The sequence below is a fragment of the Temnothorax nylanderi genome, unplaced genomic scaffold, assembly GCF_030848795.1.
Source record: "Temnothorax nylanderi isolate EJ_2023f unplaced genomic scaffold, tnyl_v1.0 TNYL_tig0021_pilon, whole genome shotgun sequence".
NCBI classification, from domain to species: domain Eukaryota; kingdom Metazoa; phylum Arthropoda; class Insecta; order Hymenoptera; family Formicidae; genus Temnothorax; species Temnothorax nylanderi.
Genome location: NW_027249083.1, coordinates 549,779 through 572,673, shown reverse-complemented (window position 1 = coordinate 572,673; position 22,895 = coordinate 549,779). Strand labels below are relative to the sequence as shown.

Sequence of the window (22,895 nt, the reverse complement as noted above, 5' to 3'; positions counted from 1 at the left end):
TACCTTCGCGCGAACTGAAAGGGCGCCGAAGGGAGACTACGACTCTTTCTCCTCTCCCCCACGCAAAGTCGGCGGAAACGGAGAAAGAGAACGTGAGAATCCCCTCCGTTTCCTCTCGTTCTGCCGATCGAGGGCTCGATGAAAGCGGAAAGAGCACGCGCGCGACAACATAAAGAGAGGTGTGCAAACGAAAACGCAAAAACGGGAATCTTTGGACCCGACTTTCCGAGCGATGCCCGCCATCTTGGTCCCGTCTGACCACCGGTGTGGATCAATGTAATTTCGCGATCACGCTTCTACCGTCTTCCTTTTTTTCCCCTATTTATCTATCTACCTATCTCTCTCTCTTCGCTCTCTTACACTCTTTTTTTTTCTCTTGCTCTCTTTCTCCCCCTCTCTTTCCTCCACTTGCTCGTTTTGTCCCGTTTAGTTCTCGGTTTGCCTTCCCTTATTCGTCTTACTTTGTCTTCGCACACCATAATTACAATAGTCTTTTTTCTTTATATATATATATATATATATATATATATATATATATATAATATATATATATCCATAATCTTATTACATATACACTAGCTGGTTACAATAATTTGTGAAAAATATACATCAAAATTTTGTTACTTTTTACATCACAGATATTTTAATATAATATATCATCTTTTAATTCTTAAAGATTTCTGTTCCTCCCCGTATATTCGACCAATCCGTCACTCGCCGGATTGTTTAGCGTATCGCCCGCGACGAAGGGAGGGACGACAGGATGTGACAAGCGCGAACGGACCAAAGAACTGAAGGATTCTTTTTGAATTCTCCGATCGCGAAGAACAAAGTTGTGCGTTAAGGTATCTTTTATGCATGCATTTTTTTTGCAGGATGATAATTGTTGTGATTTTTGAAGATTAGAGACTTCTGAGGCAACATAAATATCTAAAAAATACCTAATAAAAGAGTGTCTGAAAGACATTCAGATCATTCGGATATCTTTTAGACGCTTTTCGCATTTTTTCTAGATTTTTGCATTCCCTTCAAATATAATTATATGCATTTTAGAGACAGCGATACATGTAACATCAAGTGTTTTTTTTTTTTTTTTTTTTTTTTTACCAATTGTCTTCGGAATCGAACGAGAATTGTCATTGTGCGGCGCACGAATGTAAACATGCGCATAAGAGAAACCTTAAGCTCGATTTCTCAATAACGGAGAACGACGAATACGATTTCGACTTGGAGGAGCTTCCGTCGTGCCTTCGTCTCCCGTCGTCTCCCCCGGAAAGAAAAAAAACGAACGAAAAAAGATCGACAGTGCTTCAACAATCGCGTCTACAACGGTACATGCCTAGCCTCGAGTTCTCTCATATCCCTTTCCCCGACGATCGCGTGTAGCAAATTTTCCAGAGAGAAAACGGGAATTTCTCTATAGTAGAATTTTACTCGAAGAGAGTCGCCAAAAGGATAGACAAATATCTCCCTCGGTCGACGTCAATAATCCCGCCCTTCTCGCGCGAAGGAACGAGACATTGGGCGCGTTCAGTAGACCAAACCGCTGAGTAGCAGTCGAACGTGATTCTTACTTTTAGAACCAACCAATCAACGCAGAGTATTGATAAGACGAACTCAACAGTTGTGTCTGCTGAACGCGGCCCTTCTCTCGCGTCTGCATCGACAATCGCTCGTTCGGACGGCGATCGCGCTTTATCGCGCACGGTGTTGTGAGAATCTTCGGCGCGTTGCCGCGAGAGAAAGAAGTAACGCGCGTCTATAGGTAGTCTAAACTGTTATGGCAGATGCGTCGACGTGTCGCTGGGAGATCATTAACGCGGACGTATCGTTAATTACGCCGTCGGCGCGTCGATCGTACTAATTGTCGCGACCTAATCGTCCCCGTTCTAAACCTACGCGGGCGAGCCTCGCGCGTTGTCGCTCTACACAGTCCGCGTCGTCGAAAACGTCGCCACCTTGGTTGCAACGTGCACGTGTAACACATGCCTTGCACGATTAATGATCAATTTCATCAATACATTATAGTTTTTATTATCTTTTTAATTTATATAACACGCAGAAATAACGGATCTTTTATATATACAAAAAATATAGTTAACCGTTTTTAAAGAAGTCATTCCGACTCAAGAACAATAAATTTATTTCTTAAATAATTATTTTATTCACCGAACAATAATTTCAACTTCCAAAGCATGAAACGTAAAAAATTCCATTACATTCATTACCTAATCTTAACCATTCTTAATTGCAAATATCAATGTATTAACATTATTCTCTCGTATCCCGGCCAATCTTCGTCTAGTTAGCGAATATATATGTAAAATTACAGGTACCAATTGGATAACGCATTCTACGTGAGAGAGAGAAAACCACCAACAATTTGATCGTCGTCTGCTTGCAGAATTTGATCCAATTACGAGCGATACGATGAAGAGGACAGGTATCCGTAGCAACTGCGAATTATTTTCGGCGACGCGGACGTTGGACGCCGGATAGTCTCGTTCGTCCCACATTTGCTCGCGCGCTTTCTATTCTCCCCTTTGGTGTATCACCTTTTCTTTCACGTGAAAAAAAAAGAAATACCGAAAGACGTACCGCGTTTGCACCCGATGGATCGTGGAGATTTGAGATCCGCCGATTATAGACCGCACTTAACGTCGCGACGAAACATTTTAACCGTAATTGAATTAACGACAATCATAGTGTACGCACGTTTACTATCATCCGCACGATAAATATCATTTTTTTTTCACATCTAACGATAAATCTTTCGATAAAAGGTATCGGGCTTGAATTTCTAGGTGTGTCGGTGATGCGAATTCGCGGGTATAGGGGTTTGAATGGGCTTTTGGGTTGGTACAGGGGGGGGGGGTGATAAAGGGGGGTGAGTGAGTTAGTGGTCGGAACAAGTGTATAAACATATTTCCCTCCTTTTCGCATAATAATGCCTGGTGAACGTTTAGAAAAAGACTTCGAGGCATCAAGTATCAGATCACACCGAGTGATTTATATACTTCATCGAAGGTGTGTCTGCGAGGAAGTGTGTAGGAGTAGAGGTGAGGAATAAAGGGAAGAGAGACAGGCGGTGGTGGTGGTGGTGGTGGTGGTGGATAGTTAAAAAGTGACTTAGCGGACACAGGGCGAAGGAAGGTTTAAATTTACGTTTACACACAATCATAATTAGTTTGCATTTCGCTTTGTTGCTGTTCAGCTTGTTAATTTTTTTTAACCCTAAGGAGACCTTAACGTTTACACTCAATAACTTGTTTCCGCGTTTACGCGCGCTTCCTTTAAAGTTACATTATTCACGGTTTTTTTGCTTTAAATAGGGTAAATTTTAAGTTTAGTTCCAAAAAACACCGAGAGAGTAGCCTTGCCTATATGGTTTACTTTTTTCGTAGGTATAATTTTTTTTTCATTAATAAGGAATTTTTGCATTTTTAAAACACCGAACATACATGCCTTATACTTTATGTACAGCCTAGAGTCTTTCAGTCGTTACTTTTAAAGAGAGTCATGAGATGAGTGCGTGTGGATCATCCTTTTTCGTTTCCTGCTGCTGCTGCTGCTCTATCCTCAACTTTCCTGTATTTATTCGCGTCATTTTCCCGCTCGACTACGCTCGACTATGCGAGAAAAATAGGAAATCCTGGCCCGCACTACAGCACCATTTTATTTATTTTTCTTTTTGTCGCCGTTTTCTCGCGTTCGTCTGGCCTCCGATCCTTTCTACTCCGGCTTTCGTCTCCGTCGATTTCGTCTTGGTCCAACGGTCTGCCTGCTATATTAACGAAATGACGAAATCGCCCATTTTAATACTATTCGCACAGATCATCTCTCCATGAAACTCAATTTTAACCAAAAGAAATGCGATGACAGTCGCGCACGTCGTTAAATTACTAGAGTACTAAGAAATTTTAATTGTACAACTTTGATATTTCTTAAGAAAATATATATTAGTTTCAAACAAAATTATCTATAGATTTCAATAAAATTGTCTTCAACATGTACGTAGTAAAAATTGAAAATATTTTTAAATTTAGATTACAAACACGTCTATATTTTAATTAAATTATCATTTTAATTCATCAGACGAAATTTTGACTGAGAATCGCGTATCGACATTTGCATTTGAAATTATTTATTTCTCACTATAATTATCAATTGATAAAGATTTTAGACTTTCATCAAGATTACAAGGGTTTTCACCGAGCTTGAAAATTTATCGTATCCAAAACTCTCTAGTACGTTTTCTCGAGTATGTATCACAATCGCGAGCATAATTGGACGTGCATGACCGCGTGAATTCGCAGAAAATTGAATAAGAGAGACGTAGTGGCCGCTCGAAACGTCGATGTTCGTCATTCGTTCGATATACGTGTCGTCGTTACTTCAAATCGGCGCGGCGGACGATCGAAACGCGCTCGAAATGTCTGCCCAAAATCCGTCCCGACGCGTTTCACGATGAATCTGCTGGTTCCTAATGCATATATCGCTCGCGGGAGAGCCGCGATATGTGTGAGAAACGAAAACAAAGATTAAAACACATTCCTAGGTTTAGTAAGTCTTTTCCCTTGCGAAGAAACGATACAACACTGCCTCCGCTTGCGCTGCTGCGACCGCAGCTTCATTTTTTTCTCTTTTTCTTTTCTATCATTCCCTCTATGCAGTAGAAAATTTGTATTCGTATCAAAAAGTGGGCGTCTCGCGCTTAAGAAAAACGTCTGCGCTTCCGGTATATCGGAGAAAACCGAATCGAGAGCCGGCGCGCGCGCGCGCGCGCCCTACAACAGTATCCTTTTTCCTCTCTTATCTCACGTTCTAATTTCATATCTTTCTAGTTCTGCCTGGATTCGGACCGCAATTTAATCTCATAGCGCGACGCCGAAAGATCGCGATCTTCGTAGCCGTAATTGCTCACAAAAAAGAGTGGGAAATCGGAATTACCCTTCCTCTTCAAACTTTGTATGCAAAACAGAGGATTAAAGTTATATAACAACTAAGAGACTTCTAACCTGATATTATTTTTAACGGTAGTTCTAATACTTGCAAATTCCTAAAATAAAGTTCTTTTATTTTTTTATGTGTGTCAAAAAGCTTGAAATATTTCATGCTTGTTTAAAAGATATTAGAATCTTTTACGCGCTGTTCGTTATACAAAAACCCTTCGTAAGAAAAAGATTTCATAGATATAGATGATTAAGCGTGGACATCTCTCTCGAACGTGCTATTATATTGATCGTTCGGACAAAAAGATCACTCGCGACTTTGCAGGCAATTCTCAACAACGAAGATCGCATTCCGGTATTTTCTGCATTCTTCCCATTTTGCCGCGTTCTGACGCCCGAAACGTGGGACGCGTTCACGTCGAGCGCTGGCCTCGAAACAACCGAGATTATAGAAATATTGTCGCGTCGTGAAAAAGAAAAACGTCACCTACGCGCGCCAACAAAAGCCTTGGCTCGTTCTCGCTTCGCACACGTTTCGTAATGACCAAAAAATATATGTATATATAATATATTATTCCTTATATAATTATATCGCTCCTTAGTTAAGTAGTGTTTAAATAGTAGATAATAAGTTTTTTTTTTCATTTTGCATTAGGTAGTTTTACACTCACAGAGGAAAAAATATGCTGTCGGCGTCGGCATTTTTGTTCCATCGTTTGACCTTTCGTCGTCGTCCACCGATTGATAGTGGTTGCAGTAATTAATAATCGTAATAATAATCATCGAACGGCTAACATTTCGCGTGTGCGTGCGCCCATGCGTGCGTCACACGGCGTTACGGTCCGAGCCTCCTCCTTCGACGGGCCAGGTCCACTACGGTCGCGGGACATAATGGACTCGTATATTATCATCTTCGCGTCTATTGTAGAAATGGAAATTTCACATTGGCGCGAAATACCGAAATCCGCCTATGCGATTCGCGGTGAAGCTTGACGCTACGACGCGAAGAAGATGAGAAGATCTCGTCGGCTACGCCGCTGTAACGACACATATGCACGCGCGCAACGCCTAAGTATCTCGTTATGTTCCCCATTTTTGTATACTCGCGTATATGTACTCGTTTGTGTACACGATGTGTGTATGTGTGTGTATAAATGCTGCGTGTGTCGCTGAGTGTCGATACTTATGTGTGAGAGAGAAGAGTCTCGTGGAATGTCGGGCTTGTAGAAACGCGGTCAGAATGGGTCCTTGCGCCTTGCTAAAGCGTGTCGCGTGTGTGAATACTCAGCACGATGAACATGTCGCGCGCGTGTGTGTGTCTTTTATATCCGTTACGTTCTCGGTATATATTCCGGGGCGAAATGTACTTTTCGCCGTAAGTCGAAAGGGTTTCCTGCACGCGCGCCTAAATACCAGGTTGGCCGGTGGGCCGTGGACCAGCCGGACGCGGGTTCATACGGCGGGTTCATGCGCTTAACTGGCGGAATCGCAGTGGGTTTACGGTTGGTTGTGCTTAGCATTTATGCATCGCCACTTTTTGTTCTCCCCTTCTTGCACTGGACTTGCAACCTCGCAACGCTTCGAGGTTTTCTTCCGATCGGAATAGAAAGGTCGTGGGGGAGCAGATGGAGGGCGGGGGGGGGGGGAGGGAAAGATCGTGGGATAATCGAGGGTATTAATCGCGTCGGCGACGGTAATTGAGGATTCCCTTCGTCCCTGTGCTCGAGTCGATCATTCAGCGCGAGGAGTTTTCTACTCTCTTACAAACATCGTCTCTCTCTCTTGCCCGACACGGACAAGATTTGGGAAAAAGAATTGAGCGAGCGCGAAGGGAAACCCCGTTCGCGGCGCGCAACAACGAGAAGGCGCACGGGTACGGTGCGTGTGAGAGATCTGGGCGGGAATGTGGGTCTTACTGTATATGGGTCTTTTCATTTGTTTTACTGTACTCATAACTGTATACTTTACTGATAACTGATACTGACTTTCGTCTACTCTACGGAGTCCTCCGTGCTGAGCGCGGCGCCGCGCTGCTCCGCCGCCGCCGGCTGCTGGCTGTTAGTCGGCTCGCCGGATCTGCTGCTCGCGGTGTTGTAGCCCCTCTGCAGTTGCACGACCAGTCCGCTCACGGCAGCGTATTCCTTTTGTTGTTGCTGCGGCTGAGTCTTCTGGCTCGAATGATCTACTATAAGCTTACTATCACAGGCACTTTTTTTGTCAGTTGACGCGGCGTAGAGGTTGTGTAAGTCCGGGTAGTGATTCAGCTGTGTTTGCTGCTGCTGCTGCTGCAAGCTCAGAGGCTGCTTCCGGTCGCGATCCTCCTGGCCGCCATTGTGAACCTCGCGCTCTCTGCTGCTGCGATCGATCCTCGAGTCGCGGGTGCTGTCCTCGTCCCTGCTGCCCGCTCGGGAGATCGACAGAGGCGTTGGCGGTGACGTTAGCCGATCGCTGCCGTCCTCCGTGCGACCTCTTTCCGACGGTGAGGGACTGAGATCGACCGTGGGCACGCGCTCCGGTCTCTCTGGCACCATCCTGCTCGTTGGTCCTCGATAACTCTCGTCCTCGCTACTGTCCTGCGCCATTCGCGGCAGCGGGGTCCTCCTCGAGTTTCTGCAGAGCTGGTCGATCAGGGTCTTGCTGCTCATCGTTTCCGGATGTTGCGATGACGACTGCTGCTGCTGCTGCTGCTGCTGCTGGTTTCTCGCCTCCGCGATCGCCCGCTGGTCCCTTGGAATGCCTGTCTCAAGGCTCGACCTGATCAGATTGTCCAGGAAACTGCCGTTCGCCCCGGGCCCGTCGTAGATGCTCTCCACCATGTCGCGCGGCGCCTTCGATATCGAGGCGCTTCGAGAGTTCGAAGTTCCGGCCACGTCTGCCGTTCCGGATACGCCAACCCCCTCACGGTCTCGTTGCTGGTGCTGCTGCTGTACCATCGTGGCGTTTCGTTGTTGCTCCTGCAATCCGCGCATTCTCTGCGACGCGAAATATTGTTCCGGAAGGATCGGCACGTTTGGCGCGCCACCCATGAAGGGGGAAGGCATGAAAGGCGTCGGGTTCCAGAAGTTGAAAGGTCCGAACGGCAGGTGGGGCATGCCCTCCATGAACGGAGGCATTTTCAGTCCGTTCGGACCCGGTATACCGCCGGGCGGCGTAAACGGTTTCTGCGGCTTCAGCTGCGGCTTCTTATCGACGCCAGCGGTGCCCGGCCGCATTGCCGCAGCCGCCGCAGCCGCCGCCGCCGCCGCCGCCGTCGTCGCGGTCTCCTTCGACTTGTCGTCCGGTTGCTTCTGGTCCCTGCAAAAGAAGAGAAGCTACAATTAGAGCTCTTAATTTTTATTAAACAAATTTTTATAATAATTTCCGATATGTAATTTAAAAAATATCCCGATAGTTCCGAAACATCGTTATTTGTCACATAGACATTATATCGTTCATCAATTATTTGTAACTTCAACAGGCAAAAAAAAAACGAAAAAAAGAAGTAAGAGACGGAGAACTCTCTTATCAAGACATCTAATCGACTTACCTTTTGCGCGGCCTCATGAGATGCCGCTCCTTGACTTTGTACTCAAGGGTGGAGTGCGGAACTCCGTAAAAGCTGCCAGCACGATGCACGCTCATTTCGCCACGCTGAACTGCGCGTACCGCCTCGACGAGGCTGTCCCTGTCGTAATTCCTGTATTTGCCGCGCTTAGGTCTGGTGCCCTTGCCGCCGGTGCCCGGTTTCGATTTATTCGCGTCTTGCGTCTGCTGCTTGGATTGCTGCTGCTGCGCCGACGACTGTTGCTGCTGTTGCGGTGGTTGCGGAGGTGTGTAACGACCTCTCTTGAACGGACTCGGATCTGTCATTATGGCCTGCTGCGGTGGCACACCGCCGCCGGGCGTTTGGCAACCCGGTATGCTGGCCGCGCTGGGCGTCTGGCCCTCTTGGAACTTGACGCTGATGCTCTTGGCGATGACGTCGCGGAAATTAACGGCCACCGCTTTGCCCACCAGCGAATTCGTGGGGCTGCTGGTGCCGGTGGAGAACGCTGGACTAGCTCGCTCCAGGAGGCCCGGACTCGAGGCGGCAGCCGCGAAGCTCTGGGCGAACGCGGCGGAAGTCGGCTCGCCATTCTTGCTGGAACAGCCCGGCGTGCTCGCGGGCTTGTAGGACGGAATCTTCAGTATCGCTCTGCCCTGAGCGCTATCGCTGGCTTCTTCCTCGATGTTAGGATTGAAGTCGTCATTCGTCATGGGCGGGCGCTGCTGCTGCGACTGCGTTTGCTGATGCGCGGCGAGGGGATGGTGCTGATGGTGATGCGACTGCGACTGGTCTCCGTTCACGTTCTTGTTCAGCCTCTTGTCCTCGCACATCAGCTTCCTCATCACTTCGGGTATGCGATAGTCTCGCGTATCTAACCCTACGTCATCATTATAGTGTTTATTGTAGATATTTATGAATATCTGTTGACGTGATATTGATAAATGCATTATAATATAATTTTGCTAATAAATAAGCATAGTTTTACAAGATTATGTTAAGGATAAGAAACAAGCTTAATGAGACTTTTGTAATTCTAATTTAAGTTTTGTTTTAAACAAAAAGTTGTTATACTTGGTATCTTTAAATATTATACATATAGTAATTAAAGACATATGCCTATACGAAATATTTTTACAGATTTAATGATGACTTTAACAAAAAACGCGATTATCTGCATTTTATTTTTACTCGAGTATTTGTCATAATTTCAAATACGGATGTAAGCTATTCAAATTAAATTGCAGTCTTCAAAGGCAGAAAAAATATCGGCGAGCTGATTAACTAGGGCCTGGCTTCTATCGATTCCAGAAGTCCTATTGTGGCGTAATACACTTTTCGGCTTTCCTCTCTTGACGCAGATTGGTTGGTCAGTCAATGAACAAAATAAACGAATGCTTATTGGAAATGTCCGAAATCCCGATTATCAACGTATTATACTATTTTATAGCAAGTTTTGTACGTGTGTGTGTGTGTGTGTAGTCTCATACTATATTAATAAATGTAAACAAAAAATTAATTACTTCGAATTTTAGAAATATGTAACTTATTGAGAAATTAATTGTAATCGGAACTTCAATAGACAATCAAAACTGCATTGCAATTCTTAAATCAAAATAACGGATAAACTCTTTAACTGACAGAGCTTTCAAGCTACTTTTGATATCATTTCCTAATATCAAGTTTAGACGATTAATTTTACCTAATGGTGCAGCGGCAGCCAACATCTTTTGAATATAGGGACCAATGTTCGCATGTTCCAGTCCCCATTCGGCTCCTGTCTCGTGTCCGCGCTGCAGCAGGTTCCTGAGAGAATCACCACCGGTCCCCTCGAGCGTGGAAAACCTTACGAGATCCTCCAATGAGAGCAGAGGCTTCAGCAGGGCCTTCTCAACTTCCTTCTCCTCTTCCGCACCGGATAATTCTTTGTCGTCCACCTGTTAAAAACATCTCTTCTAGCGTTTTCTGCATACTTCTCAATTATAAAAGAGTATCTAAATTGCAGATTACAGTCAAGTTGTCCTCTCGAGGAAAGTAAAAGTAGAAGCTTTCACTCCGTCTCCGGAGACATGAGTAGAAGCCTTGCTTTTCTCATCATCGATAGTCATTAAGCAACCATTACTGCTCATAAATAACAACTTCTTGTTCGAGAGTGCTTCATCGAGAGGTGTGTGTGTGTGTGTAGTGTCTGGAGTGTACGTGTATTTGTATCATGTGTAGGTGTCAATTGTCCATGTAAATATATACAAAGTGGTTTCCGTAAAGTGACCGCATTGCATATTTTTTTAAAAATCTCAAAATGGAGAAGAACGTAATGCAGGAAAAGGTACTTTAGCTTTGAGAACGTCGCACAGACGGATTTTATGTAAAAGGAATCACGTGTCAGTTTTAACCATTTTGAGATAACATTTTACGAATCTTGAGAATGTCGCTTTAAAACTTCTTTACAAACTTTGATATTTTAGCTTATTTTATTTTAAAAGTAAATCGCCCGTGCATACAGAGAACTTAATTTAAAGATACGTATACCCTTTATTTTTATTTCTTTATCTAATACTTGCAAAATATTCAATCGAGCCACTTTACAAAAACCACTCGGTACATATATCTCCATCAAATGTAAAATAGCTATAAGCGCCATGCAGGAGAGCTGCTAATCGGTAAATGGTATTTTTTCCAAAGCAGCGGCAAGTGTTTTACGAGGAAAACAACGTTCTCGATGCTCTCGGCAGTCGCCCGGCACGATAATCGCGAGACCACCTTTCCCCTGCTAGTCCTCAATAGAAGGAAAAGAGGGCAGGAATTCGCGTAGAGAAAAGCTTATCTTCGGCGTGCGTTTCGACGAGATACGCCGGAATTCAAGTGCAGAGATACCACTCGGGACTCGTTTAAGGCGCATGCATTGCCACTAAAAGTGAAGCAACAGTCTTCTATGATGGTTGCTATACGTATAAACGCGCGGTACGCGATCGCACGAAATGCAGGACACGAAAAATGAGACTTTAACCGTTCTCGTGCATAGACCGTGCTTGCGAGCTCGGCAAGTTGTAAAATAAAATAGCGCCTCTTAGTGTTCATGCTGAGGCGAAGTTCAGTAGGCAGACGATTTTTAAGTAGCAACTATATTACAACCAAACAGACCGTGCGATGCAGATACAACTTTTAGAAAAGTACGATACGGTGAAACACAATGCCAAATATTTTCTCGAGGAGACGATTTGTATTACATAGCAGACACCTCGAATTTAATCTCGCAAAATTTTATGATAGTGTTTTTCAACCTTGCTCAATTTTTTTGTTCGACAAAAATATTATTCTAAATAAAATAAAAACCTTGCTATATATATATATGTTCGTCCGCTCCGGTCCGCTCGTATTCTTTATCCGACTATCCGTGTTCCGAAAACGACGATTCCGAACTATTCCGAAGCCGCGCGACACGGCGCGAGGCGCGAGGCGCGAGAGGCGAGTCAAGTTGGCGGTTGAGAAAAGCGAGATCGATTAAGCCCGTGTCACACTACGTATCGCGGACGCGGATCGGATTGGGATTACAGATCGCGGATCGGAAATCAGCCAATCACAGATGAGCTGCTCGTCTACGATTGGCTAGATTACGATCCGCAATCTCAATCCGATCCGTGTCCGCGATACGTAGTGTGACACGGGCTTTAGGGCCGGTCTACAATCAGTCGTCGGAACGCAACCGATGGCCCAATAAGAGAATTTCTTTTTTGATAACGGATTTTTCTCATTGGACCAGCGGCTGCGTTCCGACATCCGACTCCGACGTACGATCATACTGATTGTAGAATCGGCCTTATCCGAAAGAATGTAATCTAAAGTCAGTATTATCGAACGCGATATACTTCGTGTCCGTATAAATTCCGCGAAACATATGTATTAGCTAATCATTCGATGTAACACAGTTTTCTGTAATTTGAAACGCCGGCTCGGCGATTCGTATTCGTACGTTACTCCGCGACGCGATCCGAGAACAACAACGAGGTCGCGGGCGCCGCGGCAACATGCGTAATGGAGATGGAGTGGGGGGAAAATAACTAGACCCACCGAACGCGCGCCGTGAGTAGTCACTCTACCTCCCCTCCATCATGTTTACGAAAAGTCGCGGCGCGGCGTCCGCGTCACGCGACCCTATCTTGGAATTTAACTCTCGGATCGTAGATCGTTGCGCGGAGTAAACATATATGTATCGTCGGACTCCGGATTACGGAAAACTGTGATATACGTGGTATATATGTGACATCGAATGTGTATTTAATACATGTGCTTCGCGATTTCGATCCGAGGTATATCGCGTTCGATAATACTGACTTTAGATTGCATTCTTTCGAATTTCGCTTTTCTCAATCGGTCAACTTGACTCGCGTCTCGCGTCGTGTCGCGCGGCTTCGGAGTGAATTTGCCATCGTTTTCGGAACACGGATGAAAGACACGAGCGAATCCTAAAAAAATCAAGTAACGCCGCGACGCGACGTGTTTAATTAGCGACAGATCACAGTCTCTATTAACGTCTCACGTTTAACCTCGCATTTTATCGTGTTCTGATACTCGGCGATCGTGGGGGATAGACAGTTTTCATAAATCAATGATTGAATTGCAGTTAATCAAAATTGTGCTTCACAAGCAGCAAGTGTAGTGTCCTCGCGACGGTTGCTCCAGGCGAGTGAAGTTGGCCGTGCGATTTACGAAATTCTCTCCGCCATTTTAAACTCACTTGTCGCGTCTACCTGCGGGACATCACGGGCCACGGGCCGACGCCGACGGGCGTCGAGCGGATCGTAGTACAGTTTCTTTCGTAGCTTCTCCGTAATTATTCCGTCGCCGTGTAATAAACGCGTGTACGCGCCGCGTCGCGAGATTAATACCGGGAGTGTCGAAAGTATCGCGCGATCATAAGCGATCGGGAGGAATCGACAGTTTTCGTAAATCGATTTAATTGCAGTTAATCAAAATTGTGCTTCACAAGTAGCAAGTGTAGTGTCCTCGCGACGGTTGCTCCAGGCGAATGAAGTTGGCCGTGCGATTTACGAAATTCTCTCCGCCATTTTAAACTCACTCGTCGCGTCTACCTGCGGGACATCATGCGGGCCACGGGCCGACGCCGACGGGCGTCGAGCGGATCGTACAGTTTCTTTCGTAGCTTCTCCGTAATTATTCCGTCGTCGTGTAATAAACGCGTGTACGCGCCGCGTCGCGAGATTAATACCGGGAGTGCCGAAAGTGTCGCGCGATCATAAGCGACGATATATCGTCGATTTTCGCGTGAACGTCGCGTCGTGAGTGAGTGCACCGATGGAGATGCGACAACAGAGGAGAACCGAGGAGAGGAGGAGGAGGCCTGGGAGGTATCGGGCGACAGCGGGGCAACCGTGAGGTGAGTAGATGTTATTCATCGTTTATTATTTTGCTCTTCTGTGGCGGATTCCGCCACTTCCTTACTCTGGGAAAAATTTTTACCGATTTGGACCCACAGTTAAGCACTTCAACATTTTGGTTAGTGTCCCTTAAGTGAAAATTATCTTTGCGTAACTGAATATCGACAGAACTAATTGAGAGAATTGACTAGTATAACTTAAAAATTTTTGAAATAGATAGAATAGCTAATTACGATTTTTAGTTACGCGGTGTTATTTCTAGTCCAAATACGTAAAGTTAGGGTTACGCTATCTAAATAATTTGATTATTATAATTGTGGGGCCCAAATTTTTCCCAGAGTAAGCGCGACTTGATTCGCTCATTACGTGATACTCGTTACTCGTTATGTTTAACTCCGGGCGCAATTTCGCAATTTCGGAGTTCGATCTCCGGCGTAAGAAAAGATATTACGTCGCGAACGTCGCGTCTCTCTCTTATTCGCACGGTTATTATTTGCACGATTTTTCGCGATTAATTATGCTAACAAGTTAATGCGGAAACGAGTTTTTGCGGCCGCGATTTCTTACATTAGCATTTCAAAATATTTGTTAAAATAACATCTTAAAAATTTAACGAGAGCGATAATTATTTACTTCAAGTATCGATTACCTTGGACGATGTTTTAATGTAAAAATATTTCTGTGTTACAGATCAACCTTGAGATCAACGCAGTTTTACAACTGTTGCGCATCGACCGGTGAGTTATTTTTTTTATTTCAATTCGAGAATCGAGAATCAAGGCGAAAGACACTATCAGGTGATGAGGATTAAATCGGACCACCGCGTTTAATCTGCCGTACATCTTCGATCGCGCGACTGTTTCACGGATAGCGGCGCATTCATACCGAAATTGTGATCCGCCCATTTCAAAACAATTGTTTGACTGACGACGTCTCTATGCGGAGGATTGTATGCTCGACACATCGAGGATGCAGAGTGTCGAGGTCCAGAAGCGTACATTCATGAATTCCGTGGCGCGGACTATGAGCGTAAGAACGAAAGAAAGATCGAGCCCGGACAAATCCTCCTTTCGTCTCTCGACACGACCTTCCCAAAAACTTACCTCGAATCTTGCAACCTCGCGGACACCAAGTTGCCGTGTGTTAAACTACAAATAGTGAGATAAAAAAAGTTAAACAGCCCATGCAAAAAACACTGGACACTACGGAGCACCACGGCGACCGGTACGGAGCCGCGTAGACCATCGTCTCTTTCCTTCAATGTGAGATCACCGAACAAACGCACAGTTGCCGTCAACGTTCTTCGCACTAGGTCGATATTCTCTTATCTGCCTAATTGCCCAATAATGTAGGACATTAAAAAAGAATATTCTCTTTTTCTCTTTCAAGAATTATTTGCCAATCTGAGAATATCCTCGAAATACAAGTTAAAGAAAAAAAGATGAAATAATTAATGTATAAAATTCACATTATCTATATTTAACATCGAAACTTGATTTAAAAATTTGTGTCGAAATAAAAGTTTATATTTTACAAATCAAGCACAGAGTTTAGCAAATATTTAGGACTAATGTAAATATAACCAGAAATAATACTTCTGGATTAATTGTAAATCAAATTACGATCACAGAAATTGCTGATCGACCGAGTCCGAATTAGGCGACTATAGCGTATCGTTTAGCGATACAAGACACATTCGGTCCACGCGAGATCCACGATCGCCGTGCCAGAGGTATGTTTTGGGGAAGCTTCATTCGTTCTTCCTAACCAAAACCACACTTAGGTACAAATGAACGGTACATATTCGCGAATTTTCCCGACGAGATTTCCCTCGTGCATCGTTCGGTTTCCCACCCTTCCACGTCTCTCTGCATGGTAATCGGCCTAGTTTGTCACGTAAATCATGAAGACTTATTATTCGCACGCGGACGATTTAAGTCGAAAAATATCGTACGTGATCTCTCGAGTGCCTGACAATATTCCATAATATTGATAAATGACTTTGAAAATTATCGTAATTATAATTCTATACTTCTGAGATAATTATCTAAGGTAATATTTTTGTGCATATCGTTTCTCTTTTTAACTGACATTTTCAAGGACATTTTTCTTTGACTATTGGTACATATTGCAAACTTACGCAAAACTTGACTCATAGATATTTATAATCATTATCGCAATGTATCTAAAGACAAATAATTGTTTCATCTATAAAATCGTTAATCTGATATCAATTTTTTTAACGAAAATCTAATCAGATATTATCTATCTATATATTTTCTTATACCTCATTTCGTGTTTAATGTTATCATATAATCATCAACGTGCAGATATTATGATACGTCTACGTTTCATAATATATCGGATGAAAAGTTTGATTACTTTTTCTCGATACTTTTATAATATTTGTCTTGTAATTTATTAGCCGATGTGAATTCGATATATAATTTGCAAATCAAAATAATACATAAACAACATTAGAGATTATCAAGCACTCGAGATGGATCGCGAGCACGAAGTACGCGGCGGTATCAATCATCGGCATTCCGCGTTATTTGAAACGAGTCAACGAAGCAACTCCGAAATCACTTTGTCGCGCCATCAACTCGTTTCCGGATGAGAAACATCGGACATCGGTAACGGAAGCTCCGGAGATAAAAGAAGATACACGATAGAGCGTCTTCGCGCGCCGCCTCGGCTCGTCACATCAATCCCTCACGAGATTCCCCAGTTGCTGTCTATGCCAATTTGCATCCTCGGCTTTTCTACCCGACACGCGTGTAAGACCGGCGAGAGATTTCGGCACGTGTCAATGGCACGTTTCCACTCCCCGCTCTCTGCATCTCGCCCACTCTCGCTCTCTCTCTCTCTTTCTTTCCTTCTTTCCTCCCCTTTCTCTCTTTCTTTCTTTCTCTCTTTCTAGATCTCTAGCTATTATCTTCCGTCGTCTGTCCCCAAAACCTACCTCGTCCACTTGCGGGGGCGGAGTGGTCGCGGAGGCGTTTTGGGTCGTATTTGGTGGTGTTGTAGTAGTAGTAGTAGTGGTGGTGGTGGTGGTGGTGATGGTGGTGGTGGTGGTGGCTGGGGCGCCGGGCTCGTGAGGGTGTGAATGGGTGCTAGTCAGGGACGCGTCCCTTTCGCGCTCCATCGCGAGCTTGTAGACCTTGTTGCGCAGCGTGCTACGCGGTATCCCGTAGATCACCGCCGCCCTCCGCGTGCCGAGCTTGCCGCTCTGGATGTCCCTGAGGGCGGCCTGCAGCTCTTCCTCGGTGTAAGTCCTCCTGCCGCCCCCGGCACCCACCACTGGAACACCACCGACGCCTGCCGCAGCCGCCGCCGCTGCCGCGGTCACAACCGGTCCGGTCATTCGCGGTTTCGCGCGGTAACACGAGCTGAAACAGCATTAATCAACGTTATATCGAGGCCAGCTGATGGTGTTTTTGCCTGCAACGCTGCTGACCGGCCGGCAGGCCGTTCGAAACGTAATTTCGGGATAGCGTATATATATAGGGTGTATGGAAATGAGCTCCGAATAAATGCTTGGCTGAGCCGAGTTTGCAATATCGCGTCTCTCGAACCCTCACTGTGCGAATACTGTGAATATAACTATAAAGTATTGAGAGATGTCGATGTAACGGAAACAACTCGTTGGAATTCTCGTTGCTTGTCAATTGCACTTTGTCATAGGAAAACTTATTTTTGTGCCCTTCGAGTTTTCCATTTCGCTGCCTCCCCCCCCCCCCCGACTCCTAAGATAGCTTCTATAACTTATCCGTCAGTCATCGTATTAGAGATCTTGTTTATCCTGTCATATACTTATGTCGGAGAATTAATTCCAAAACGGCGCATGTAAACTGAAGGAAGAAATAATATATTCAAAAATAGTCTCCCCTAGGAGGAAAAATCAATATTACATAAAACAGTTCGCTGTTCTTCCGATTTCCTTTTATCGGTTAAAAATACAATAAAATATTTCACCGAGAGTTTCCGTTTGCGCTTTTTTCTTTTTTTTTTTAAGGATTGTTATGAAAGAGCACGGATCTAGCTGAGACATAGTCTCCGCGCGCTGAATATGAAACATTCAAACAGCAAACATTGCCGAGCGAGCAAGTGGCCAAGAGACTGCGCGCGGTTTGATAATCGATTGGCCAATATTATAGACGCGTTCGATATACTCACTCAAGCTTCGTATATACGTAACAAAGTCAGATTATTCGCCATTTCTCGCGATGCAGGCTCACGTGTATCCGCGTTTCCTAAACTAACTCGGAGAGGCGACCCGCATCAAATGGCCACGTGGCCGTTCCGACGCCTGCACGTGTTCGACGTCGTGCCAATGGCGAATTGCGCGAATCCTATATAGCTTTGATCCTGGCTCCGGGGGACATTCGAGCCATGTAAATTAAGTTTTTCAAACGAACAGACTGAAAAACGCGTTAACTCGGCAATTTCGCGTATTGCACGTAATCGATTTCCGGCCGGAAAAAAACGCGTTACACATTCGAGAACTTATGATCCTTTTAAATACGTAATACATTTACATAAATATCATTTCTCAGCGCGATTTGTACATATATCATACGAACGAGATTTATCTATGCAAAGATGAAAATTAAAATAATGTACCGGTTAAATTGCCAGAAGGCACAAGTCGTGTATTAATAACTTTAATATTTGTTCGCTAGAATTTTCTTTTTATCGCTATCATAAATTTTCGTGTCGTCTACATCGCCATTTCCTGTCCGCATTATGTCCGCAAGGCAAATCTTGTTGCGACAATTTATTCTAAAGTGTCTGTGAAAACATTTATTATGAGATCTTCGTTCTTTGTGTAAAAATAGATCTTATCCTATCGGACTACATATAAAGAGAAAAATAAACGATAAAAAAAAGAAAAAAAACAATACTAATTCAACACAATAAAAAGTGTATAATAATGCAAACATGACTCAACTTAATAAAAATCTAGAAATGATGTCAAAAAATAACACTAATAATGAGAAAAATAGATGCTTAGTATCAAAGTTAAATCGATGATGATTTAATTAAGGGGGAGGGAGGGAATTTTGATTAGGAAAATATACTATAATATACATACAGTATTAAGCTACTAAGATCCAAACTTGAACCGTAAATGGCGGTTTCTTTAATTTAATAAAAAAAAAAATTTATAAAACCAGTAAAAACTTTTTCCCGGTGCAACAATATATTTTCTCGATCGTTTCAGGAGGCCAAATGTTGTTTATATTTAATTACCTCATGCTAAATACGCGAGGAGCAAGGTATTTTTCGTGCGAGAGCATCCGGTGATATTTCGCGCTCGCATAAAAGAACGCGACGTGGCACGAAGGCGATGGATATCGGGTCGGTGTAATTTGTCACGGAGCGCAACGATAAGATTAGGCGTAAGAAATCATCGCGCGAGCTTCGCGCTCCCCTTTCGCCGTCCCACCCTCGCGCTCGCACCGTGGAGCTCCCTTTGCAAGTTCGTCGACCTGGTGCCGCTGATAAAAGTGCATTTCGTCCGACGTTGGCCTGCCGGATAGGTCCCGCTACGTCAGTAGTCCATCGACCGGCGTTGATTTATCTGCGATTTTTGTTTGTCGACTCGTCTGCGGTTTTACGCGACGATACGTGTCGGCTACGCCGACATTCGTCGGAAACTCGGTCGGCGCGCGTTTCCATGTGCGTTTCAGGTTCAACGTTCCTCGAGTAATGTCGTCGCGCAATTTCGAAGAGAGAGAGAACGGTATTCGCGTCCGCCAAATAAAACGACGGTACGCGTATCTAACCGCGAGGAGAATTTAGACTTTATCATCGACTACGTCGCATTTCCGTAAAAAAAAAACATTTACCGTCGCGCCGCGACGTGCCGGACTTCTTATCGCACACCTCCGCAACGGAAGATCGTATCGCGTGTTATATTTTCAATGTAACACAGCAATTTGTGTCAAGAACGAATTCCTCAGACTTAAGAGACAGATTTATCTCTGTGCAACAATGTAAAATTTCTCGAACGTATGAGAAATCTTTAGTAAAATCGTTAAAAACAAACAAGCGGAAAAATAGACGTCTTCAATGTCGACATATTTACAGATACCGGAAACCCCCCAAGGTTCCATGATCAAACTGGATGGTTCGGTTTAGTAAATTCTCGCATAAATCACAAGGCTCACGCAATCGCGAACCAGATAGTCGTAATCTTGTCCTCCGCAGCGACGTCAATATCTCTTTGGCCAGCGAACCTTCTCCAAAGCCTTCTACGAACCGGTTTTACTTCAGTACCCGGTGTCTGGTTTTATTGCAGCTCGCCTATTTTTCAGTATCGCGGACGCGCAAGTGCGAACTGTACGTCTAATTTCGTTTCTTCGTGACTACTTGCCGTAAGAAGGCTTGTTCTTAAATCTGATCAATCGATTCGTATATCTTATACTAAATCCCCAAGAAAAATTCAATTCATATTATTAATATAGATACTACTTCAAAATACAAAATATGAAATACCATTAAAAAAGGTTTATTGTAATATACTTAAAATAATTAAGCTTTCTCTGGTATGTGACGTAAGAAATTTTGGCTTTACTCCTCCTCGTACACAAATAAAACGGACATGCCTGCATAAAAAAATTGAAGATCACGCCGTAACATGTAAACGGCAGTGCTCAAAGAAAAGTATAAAATTAGTCAAACTAGTCTAGCTACGCAATGTCAGTTTATAGACGACGCTAAGTACCTTGAGGCTTGTCTACTTTGTAGTATCAAAGTGAAGTAGAAAAACTTGGCGTGCCTAGATCGCATGAATTTAATAGGTATACGTTATGACTGTATTAACGGTCTAACACTCTAACAACTTACGTAATTTTCGCTTTACTTGGAATTTCTACGTAATCATATTTGAAATAATGACTAAGTTTACAAACAGACGAGTGTAAGAAAAGGCAAAAATCTCCATAATTAATATATCTAAAATATGTAACGCGGATTTTCCCAATAATAAACTATGAATCGTTTTATAATGTGGGTCGACAAATATGACGGAGGTGCGAGCAAGATTGCCACCTTACATCTTCCTTTATTCAGACTCATCTAATGAATTCACATTGCAAGGAATGTGTCTTGAGCGCCACAATTCGCGGACCGAGAATACAAAACGCTTTAAGTTACCGGCACTTTTCTTCGTCTACGAATTTTTCATGCAATACACGAATTTATTTCCTTCAAAAATTTGATAAACTCGCATTTTTTTCTCTCACAACTTTTAAATATTTGATCCTGAATGTCTCTTGAGAAAAGTGACAAGTACAATTAATTATTTTGATCGTCACATTTGCGAGCACTATCATATTTGTTGTATATTTATAATACAGTTCTCCAAAAGTTTATATCCCTGGATCTGTTAGGTTCAAGATTTAAATCCATGATTTCAAGCCAAAACATCCACGCTCTAGTTTAAATTAGGCTTTAATTTCGACTCAACGTTTCGTCGGCGGTCCTATCTTATCGCTAATTACGCAGCCGCGTATGCGTCGCGTCGGCGCGAACTTCTCTCTCGCCTCTTTCTTTTCTCTCCCCCTTCGTGCTTTCTTCCCTCTTCTCTCATTCGTTCTTCCGTCCTGCTTCTTCGCTTTCTCTTTCTCACACTCCATGTCTCCCCTTTACGCTTCTTCATTACGCGCCACGACATACATGAGGTACTCTGCATCTTCGATATGTCAGGAGGTGCAGATTACGGTGGACTAATAATAGACGATGATAAAAATTTGACGCGTAAAATGATCCGCGGGGGAAAACAGCGAAAACATGGGGGCAACGTACGCCTCTAACAATCTGGCACGCTCGATTCGCTCAAGTTACCGATCTTTTCCATTTTTCACGAACTGCGCGGCAAAGATAAAAATTGACATTCTGCAATAATTGATGAAAGAAAAAACTTCTGTAATGAAATTTCAATATTTCGATATATTTTTGTCAATTGATACACCATGTTCTATTCCATAAATCTAATAATGGTTGAACAAATTGGAATTACTTCAATCTTTCAAGATAAAATTCAAAGTTCACTAAATTCGATATTCGTCTGTTACAAGGATTTTCTTAATTTTGACGAAAGTCGCGTAAAAGTACGCAAAAGAGAATTATATAAATACTATATTTTCATAACCAATCCATTTCGTAATATCTTCGCGACAAAGAAACGAAATAAAATATATATTGTATAACTTTTCCCTTTGTTGTCATTTATTTTAACGTGTGGATAGGTTTACGAAATTTGTCCATCATGTTTCGTATTCGAGACCACAACCGAGTTGCATCGATTCTGTGAAACGGACTGCTTAAATATTTATCGAGGTACGTACCGCAGACGTATAGCAGTTTAAAGCTCAAAGGGTTGCAAAGTTTAAGCAACTCGTCGGTATTATTACGGTTTGGAGGATACCGGCTGCTTACCGCGATCGCACAAACGTATTACAACGAAATTTTTTCGTACAGTTTAAAACACTGAAGCACGATACATTAAACATTTACGTGTGGGAACCATGTAATAAACGAGCCTGCCTAGTTGTGACAGTTTAATCAAAGAACGTATTATTCTCTTTACGTCACAGAGGAAAAAATGTATTACAGTATTTTCTTCACGAAGAAAATATCTCTACAAACTTAAACGTTATATTTCGTAAGATAATTGCAATTTGTAACAAATTATTTTTCTTTGTAATAATATGTATGGTACAGACTAGCATAAATTCTATGGAACCATTTATTCCTTTATAATTATTTACTCAATTAAAAAAGTAAAAAAAAAACATTTTGAAAATTATAAAATTATTTATCTTCCAATAGAATTCAAAAATTTTCAAAAAATAAAAGGATAAATGATCACAGACATTAAATGTTGTAAAGATTATTAAATACGACGTCATATTTTAAGATAATCTGTTGTGATATCAAATATAATTGATTATTAATTGTTTAAGAGCGCATGAATAATGACATGTATGAATAAAAATGACTCTCGGTCTAATA

At 43.2% G+C, this 22,895-nt stretch overlaps 1 protein-coding gene across 10 annotated transcripts in view; it reads right to left on the bottom strand.

The window, feature by feature from the left end:
- Positions 1-511: 511 nt before the first annotated feature.
- Eip93f (Ecdysone-induced protein 93F) overlaps positions 512-22,895 on the bottom strand; it is a 119,434-nt gene continuing 97,050 nt past the window's right edge. For 8 of the 10 annotated variants that reach the window (XM_071700164.1, XM_071700155.1, XM_071700165.1 and 5 more), the window contains 5 exons: positions 16,837-17,263; positions 14,975-15,019; positions 10,178-10,412; positions 8,479-9,355; positions 512-8,246 (listed from right to left, as the gene is read on the bottom strand). In XM_071700164.1, coding sequence (XP_071556265.1) covers positions 6,944-8,246; positions 8,479-9,355; positions 10,178-10,412; positions 14,975-15,019; positions 16,837-17,263 — 2,887 coding nt within the window. In that variant the 3' untranslated portion in view covers positions 512-6,943. The remainder of the gene's footprint in view (positions 8,247-8,478; positions 9,356-10,177; positions 10,413-14,974; positions 15,020-16,836; positions 17,264-22,895) is intronic. The other 2 variants (XM_071700162.1, XM_071700163.1) reach the window with 2 other exon arrangements.